Here is an 8,281-nt window from a genome sequence, read left to right as displayed (position 1 = left end):
TTGTTCCTTACTTCCCAATCACTGCTCAACCCTCCTGCTTCAATGACACCACTCTTGCCAAGGTCAACAATGACTTCCAGGTGGCTCACTTGGTTCCTTTCAGTCTTTATCTTGTTGGCTTCTTCCCAGAGATCAATGCAGTTGACCACTTTTGCTGTTTAAGACACACCCTTCTTTGGACTGAATGATACTAGACTTCTTTCATTTCTTCTTTCTCCTCTGCCCTGTTCTCCAACTCTCCTATGCAGACTCTTCCTCCTTTGATAGTCTCTGAAATGCTGTTTTTCTTCAAGGTCCTGTCCTTGGATTTTTTTCCCCTCTTTACACATTTTCCAGGGCTTTGATTTCCTAATGACAACCAGAGATAAGTCTGCAGTCCACACATCTTTTCTGAATTTTAAATGCTTGGATATAATTCTCAATTGGACATCTGCACTTAACTGTCTTTGTGGCTCATAGAACTCAATACATACCCCCCCCCTCCCCAAATTCTTTATTTATCCTCTTCTCTCAAGACTGTTGCAGCATTTGTTATTTTGGCAAATAGCAGCTCCACTTATGAAGTCACCCTAACTAGAGACTTGGGTATTGCTTGTCTTTCTCAGCATCCCCCATGCTCATCTCCCATATCTAATCAACCACGGAAGCCTGCTGTTTACAGTCTCCTAAGTAATTGTTAAATCTATCCATCCTTCATCTCATCTAGTGTAGACATTTCTCTGGTCTACACTAACGTTACATTCTCCTAGGTGACAATAGTTTCTTTCTAATCCAGTCTTCATAAATCATCCAGAGGGATTTTTTAAAAATGCAAACTTGATCACACCATTTCCCTACTGAAAACCTTTCAGTAACTTCCCTTTACTTTTCAGATAAAGTTCAAACTTTCTAACATGGTGTGATAGGCAGGTTAATGACCCCAAAGATGTCCATGTCTTAATCCCCAGAATTTGTGAATACTGTATGTTACTTTACATGGAAGAGGGACTTTGCAGATGTGATTAAAATGAGATTATTCTGTATTATTTGGGTGGACCCATTCCAATCATGTGAGCTCAAGAGCAGAAGTCTGATTGAGAGAGATGTGAAGACAGAAGAAGAGGCAGGCGAAATTCAAAGCATGAAAAGGGACTCCACCAGGTGTTGCTGGCTCTGAGGATGCATGATGGGGGCCATGAGCCAAGAAATAGAGGCAGTTTCTAGAAGCTGGAAGAATCCAGAGAATGAATTCTCCCCTAGAGCTTCCAGAAAGAAACATAGCCCTGCTGGCGTCTTAATTTTAGCCCAGTGAGACCCACTTCAAACTTATGATCTACAGAACTGTAAGATAATACATTTATGTTTTTTTAAGCCACTAATTTGTAGTAATTTGTTACAGCTGCAATAGGAAACTAAGACACATGGTCTAGAGAACTGTACATTACTATCTCCTTAATTCTTCAACTTCATTTTTTTCTTCATTGAAGTTCCAGCCATATTAAACTTGAAATTTCCAAGATAAGTTACTTTTTTCATGCCTTCAGGCCTCTAAACCTATTATTTCCCACTCACCATACTGACATCATCTTGAACATATTTTTTTTCCTAAGAAACTTTTTAAATCTCCTGAGTGATTTAATTTTCTATGCACATATTTTTATAGTATCTGGTTTTTCCCTATATCATAAGCACCTTTGCAATGATATAGTTCACTTATTTAATTAACTTTTTTCACTGAGTTGCCAATTCATTTACTGATTCATCAAATATTTATTAATTATCTGTAATTTGCTAGACATCAAAGATATATTGTGTGTAAAACAGAAAAACAAAATAAAACAAAAACCATGATCCTCAAACTAACAGAGTTCATGTTCCAGATAAAAATATCAGTAAGTTAAGGAAATTTTAAATTTTGTTCAGCTTGTATATATCAAGTGCCTAGATACAGTAGGTACTAAGTAAATATTTTTTAAACAAATAAATAAGTGCAGAACGGGAAGTCCTTGATCATTTTGTCTTGGACAGTCAGCCTGTATTTGTTATGATCTCCTGGTGAGTCACCCATGTTGTATTTGTGGGAGAATTCCTTGTCATTAATGTTGGCTTCATAACTGGAGACAACATTTTTGTAAGCCTGACTCTTGCCTACATCATCCAAAAAACCAGGAGGCCTGAAGAACATCAACCTTTCAAAAGTGCAGATTTAATTGTATGACGCAGGCTGCCAAAACTTGTTGAAGAACTTGCTTTCCTAGAAGTCTGAGTATTTGTGTTTATCTGAAATCACATGGCTGAGAAATTCTTTGCTAGAACTTTTCCATAAAACTCAGGTGGCAGCTAGAACTGACAAGCCTCATCAAGGGACAATGGCAGATTCCCCTTTATGATCTATAGCACTGGTCTTCAATACCGATTGCCCATTATGTCCCTCAGATATTAAACATAGGGATTGTAAAGTTGTAATCCTTACTCCAAATCAATTAAATCAGGCTTACTGAGGATGGGCTTTCTTTAGGCATCCATGTTTTCAAAAGGATATGCCAGGTGATTCCCATGTTCATGCAATGTTGAGAAACACTAGTTGGAACCATCTGGTGGATATCCATGAAATCTGAAAGGGTGTTATTTAAGGAGGAGGGGGGTGCTCATTATATCAAAAGGACCCAAGCTTGAAGCCATAGTTGACCTGAAAATGTCACTGAGCTGGTCTATGTTTGGTTTCAGGAATTACTCTAGGCTCTACCTATTAATGTCTCTATAGATTTTTTTCAATATCTTCTAGTTTTTCTAGTACTCATGTTGTTGCCTTCAACTGGATTATCTGTTCCTGTCTATCCTTTTTTGTATTCATCACTTACTTAGATGATCATATTATCATTTTGTTTTAACATCTCCCCAAGGTCTTTACCTGGTCTTTCCTCTGTATGTGTCTATGTTCAGATTCACTCTTCTTATAGGGATACCTGTCACATTGGATTAGAGCCCATCCTAATGACCTCATTTGAACTTACTAACCACTTGAAAGGCTCTATCTCCAAATACACTCACATTCTGAGGTACTATGGATTCAGACTTCAACACATAATTTTTTGGGAGGTGGGGCACAATTCAGCCCATAACACTCAATAAATATTTTTTGATAAAACAATTGCTTATTTTTGTCTACTAGTTTTCTAGTTTTACTGGACATTTTTCAAAGCTCATTTAACTCATTAAAAATTTATGCCACTGAGGGTATTAGTTCTGCTTTACAGATGGGAACCTAAAGCCAGAAAACTGTACCAAAGTTGGGCAGTTAATAGCAGAACTAGTTCTAGAATCTTCACTCTGCACTCGTAGTTCACTGCAATTTTGCCCTGTTCCCTATGCTACCGTTTTCCCCGACTCACCCAAATCCTCTTTGAAATAAACTAAAAAGACATAGTTTACTCAATAATTTCCAGATGAGCCCTGGTCGGTTTGGCTCAGTGGATAGAGTGTCGGCCTGTGGACTGCGGACTGAAGGGTCCCAGGTTCAATTCGGGTCAAGGGCATGTACCTTGGTTGTGGGCACAGCCCCAGTAGGGGGCGTGCAGGAGGCAGCTGATCGATGTTTCTCTCTCATCGATGTTTCTAACTCTCTACCCCTCTCCCTTCTTCTCTGTAAAAAAAATCAATAAAATATATTTAAAAAAATAATTTCCGGATGTATAGTCTCACGAGTTTTAGACATTTTGAAATAATGAGGACATTTGCATGAATAAGAATAGATACAGTTTTTCAGTGTAGCATCTCCAGGGAAAGCACATCAATTGGACAACCTCCTTCTTGCCTGGATTTAAGCAAGGATTTATTTCTGGGCTCTCTATCCTATTGCATTGATCTCTATGTCTGGTTTTACCCCAGCACCTTTCATTATTGCAGCTCTGTAGTATAGTGTCATATCAGGGAGTGTGATAACTCACACTTTGTTCTTTCTCCAGGCCTCTTCAGCTATTCTGGGTCTTCTGTGGTTTCCCATAAATGTTAAGATTAGTTCTAATTCTGACAAGAATACCGTTGGTATTTTAGTAGAGGTTGCATTGCATGTTTATATTACTTTAGGTAGTAAGGACATTTTAACAGTATCAATCCCTCTAATCCATGAGCACAGTATATATCCTTCCACTTATTTGTGTTATCACACACTGCTGGCGCAAGTGCAAAATAATACAAACCTCACCAGGCCATAGGGCAATTTCAGCAATTGATTACCTTTTGACCCAGTTATATCGCTTCTGGGAATTAGCCCTCAGGTACAATAATCTGCTTGCAAAATGATATGTGAATAAGGCTATTCATTGCAACACTGTTTATAGCACAAAAGATTGGAAGCAACCCAAATATTCAATAAGAGACAGGTTATCTCAACGGTATAGCCACACAATGGAAAATTAATCAGGTGTGAGGAGAATAAGGAAGTTCCTTCTATACCAATACAGAAAGGTCTCCAGAACATATCATAAAGTACAAAGAAAAAAGCTAAGTACTAGATAGTATATCTTTAACAAAGAAAGGTTTAGAGTAAGATTATAAACTAATAAAGGTGGTAACCTATAGGGAAAAGGTGAGGTGGATGCCGGGAGTGTTCTAAGTACTTTACATATAGTCACACAGATCGCATGAAAAGTTATGAGTAGGGAAATTGAGACTTCTTAATGTATACCTCATTATAGTTTTTGATCTTTGACTTGTGTAAATATTTTTTTATTTACAAATTAAAAAGTAAAGATAATGATAGCTACATTCATCACACACTCACCACCTGCCTGTTACTGGGCTAAGCACACTGCTTTCTTTATCTCAGGGATTTCTCCCAGCGGGTCACATTTTTGTTCCCACTTTTCAGGTGAAGAACAAAGTTAGAGAAGTTAAGGCATTTGCCTAGGGTCACGGAGCTAGTAAACTGTGGACCCTGGAATCAAACACAGGTCACTGAGCTCCAGGATCTATGTTATAAGCTGTTATTGTATTAGCACAGTGGTTTTCAACACTTCTATTCTACCTTGAGAAACATACGAGATGATATCCCCCTCATGACCTTTTCTCAAGAACACACTCATGTTTGCAAAAAAAAAAAAAATGATTATTGCAAATCTCCCACAGCAATAGCTTGCAACAGCTGTGACTTAAGATGAAATGTCTGCAGCCAATGATGTCCCCTGCATGCTAGCTGTAACTCCATCCCTTCCTCTCCTAAACCAGGAAGCGTATCAAAGTGAAAGTAATGGCAGTATTATTATTTTAAAGGATATTTCACATGTATCAAGTTCTTAGCACATGACAGGCTTAGCTGTAAGTACATTACATTTATAATACTGAACCTTCACTAGAAACCTTATTAGGTTGAAATTCTACCAGGTAACTCCTGTACCTCAGAGTGTGACCTTTTTGGGAAAGAGGGTCTTTAAAGAGAAAAGTCAAGTTAAAATGAAATCATTAGGGTAGCCCCTAACCCAATATGACTGGTGTCCTTATCAAAAGGGGAAGTTTAGAAGCAGACAGACTTGCATGGAGGGAAGATGAAGTAGGGTGGCCATGTGATGATAGAGAGAGATTGGAATGATGTAGCTTCAAGCTAAGGGATGCCAAGGATTGCTGGCCACCACTGAGAAAGATCCTCCCCAGAGTCTCCGAGGGAGCATGGCCCTGCCCACAGCTCCATTTCAGACTTCCAGCCTCCAGAACGGTGAGGCAATACATTTCTGTGGTTTGAAGCACCCAGTTTGTGATACTAAGAAATGGATACAACCACCATGTCACGGATGAGGGACTGAAGGTACAGAGTGTTTGAATAGCTTACAGGGTCAGTTTGTAAGTCATGACCCCTTGAACGGAGCTTGGGAAGTCTAGGGCTCCTCATACTTTTAAAAATTCTTTATTTTCTGGCTGAACTATGTGTCTCATTTCAGGACTGATCTGAACACTCTGTTTTGACCTCAACCCTGTTCCTAAGGGCAGAGCAGGGCAACCCTAACACACTCACGAGGGCATGGCGGTGGGAACGTGCGCAGCCAAGTCCACTGAGCAGCACAGCTGCTTGGAGCTGGGGGCCAGCCAAGGGGGCCCTCTGGTCCTCCCTGAAGCAGCTGAACGTGGCCAGGACCCAGGGGGTACAAACTTCAATGCAGTTGAAGCCTTCCCCACGGGCTCTCATTTTTAATCTGCAGGAGTCACGATCCAGGAATGTGGGTTGTTAAATTACCTTTTTTTTTTTTTTTTTTTTTTTTTTTAATTTAAGAAAGGGTCAGGGTAAGTACCAGAAGGCTAAAGCAACTCTCAGGAGCTGACTCTCCAACTCCCCTTTGTACCTGATGCCGAGTAAATGAACATATTATCTCGGTGGGACAATGCTTCTCAGACCACGGGAAGAGGAGGAGGCGGGATGGAGGAAAGCCTGGCGGAGCACGGACTCAAGCCCTTGCAGGTCTGGGTAGCACCTTCGTGTGCCCCCTCCTGGGGCAAACCACATGCCAAGGGGGTCCAGGCAGAAAGGCAGTCTCCACTGCAGCCGCCAGGCAGGCAAAGAGATGCTTGAGGTGGACATCAGAGTCCAAAACAGAATTGAGTTAAACCATGAATCAAATGACCAAAGAAGCCCTGAACGCAGATCAGTCATGTGTGGGCAGGGGGACAGTGTTTGGGAAGATATCCCTCCAGCTGTCCTGTCACAGCTCACAGTATTTCAGTACCATCATCAGAGCGTGCTGGGTGGGGTCACACAGGCCTGTCCTGCAGCAGTTCTGGGTATGATGTTCTGTATTGTCTGGTTGGCTTGGTTCCCCGACCGGCTTGGCATGGGCTTCGAGTTTCCAGTGAGGATCAGAGCAAAAGGAGAGAAAGTACGTTTCTCTGCTGACAGCACGGCCACACAGCTTGGCGTGTTAAGGATGAGAAGCACAAATGGTTCAGTTGCCTAATGTGGGGGCCAGTGGGCGATGGCTTCGATAGGTTCAGTGTTAGACATTGAGGCAGAGCGTGGGAAAGGTTAATTTCCTTAGCTTTAAACTTCTTAGACGTTAGATACTGATAAACACAGGTTTATCTACTCGAGTGAAAATCAGCTTTGTTTTAGAATTCCAAGCACTTAAAGACTATCTCAGCCTTAGCATTGAATGCCCCCCCCCGCCCCCCTTAAAGAAATCCCAAGAAACAGCAGCAAGTTTCCTCAGAAAACTCTCAAAGACACACCCATGCCTGTTCTTACCCTTTTTCAAAGTTTAAATTCTGGGGCTACATATCTCAAGGTGGGTTCACATGTTTTACCTGCTCTGCTATGAAGTAGACCTTGAAGTACCCAAGCCCGCAGAGAAAGAGCAGAGAAAACGAAGAGAGACTCACCTGGGAGTGGGGCCGGCTGTCAGGACACTGATTTCCAACACGCATATCCATATCGCCAAGGCGAAGCCCCGGTCCCCCGCCATCTGCTCTGCTGGGCAGTTCTGAGTGCAATGGCCCGCTGGGTCCACGGAGGCCCTTATTAGCAGAGGGTAGGAGTACCGGGAACAATTGTTTGTTTTTTAATCAGATTTTTGTTGAATTGCCTTCCTGGGTGCAAAGTCCAATCAAAGGAGAGATATTTCAGAATTCTTGGCCTGCTGTTGTCTCGTATTGACAAGTGTATTCAGGCAACGCTCAATTGGCTGAGATTAGCAGCGGTGCTAAAACGACAACAAAAGCAACCAACCCAGTGTTTCTCATCTTCAGAGGTTCTGAGGAAAAGGGAGTGTGTAAGGTGGGAAGAAAGGTCTGTTAATAATTCCCATAGAGGCATAAACTCAGCATTAGTAAGAGAACTGTGCTGGCTGGAGAGGGAGGCCATACAGAGAAGTCCCAGTGTCAAAACGAGCTGTGTGGGCTATTAGCACACATGGGAAAGCAAAGTGTCAGATGCACCTACAACCCGGCTTTCTTTACAGGTGTAGTGCATGACTTTGAGACTTTGAAGAATTCAGGTTAACTCCCTACTACAGCATTTACATTATCCCCTGCAGGGGTGGGCAAACTTTTTGACTCAAGGGCCACAATGGGTTCTTAAACTGGACCGGAGGGCCGGAACAAAAGCATGGATGGAGTGTTTGTGTGAACTAATATAAATTCAAAGTAAAGGAGCGGAAGGGAGAGCAAGAGAACCGGATAGAACAGCCGGATCCGGCCCGTGGGCAGTAGTTTGCCCACGGCTGCCCTAGGGCCTAGGCCAGTGGTTGGCAAACTCATTCGTCAACAGAGCCAAATATCAACAGTACAACGATTGAAATTTCTTTTGAGAGCCAAATTTTTT

At 41.8% G+C, this 8,281-nt stretch overlaps 1 protein-coding gene across 2 annotated transcripts in view; it reads right to left on the bottom strand.

Annotated features, from left to right (window-relative positions):
• The window catches only part of C9 (complement C9), a 33,092-nt gene extending 25,400 nt beyond the window's left edge, over window positions 1-7,692 (bottom strand). Inside the window, exon 1 of one of the 2 annotated variants that reach the window (XM_080679400.1) lies at window positions 7,342-7,692. In XM_080679400.1, the coding sequence (XP_080535526.1) occupies window positions 7,342-7,424 (83 nt within the window). In that variant the 5' untranslated portion in view covers window positions 7,425-7,692. The remainder of the gene's footprint in view (window positions 1-7,341) is intronic. The other variant, XM_080679401.1, reaches the window with a different exon arrangement.
• Window positions 7,693-8,281: the final 589 nt, after the last annotated feature.

This window comes from Plecotus auritus (assembly GCF_963455305.1).
Source record: "Plecotus auritus genome assembly, chromosome: 7".
NCBI classification, from domain to species: domain Eukaryota; kingdom Metazoa; phylum Chordata; class Mammalia; order Chiroptera; family Vespertilionidae; genus Plecotus; species Plecotus auritus.
The sequence above is the reverse complement of the archived record's forward strand: the minus strand, read 5'-3'. Positions and strand labels throughout refer to the sequence as shown.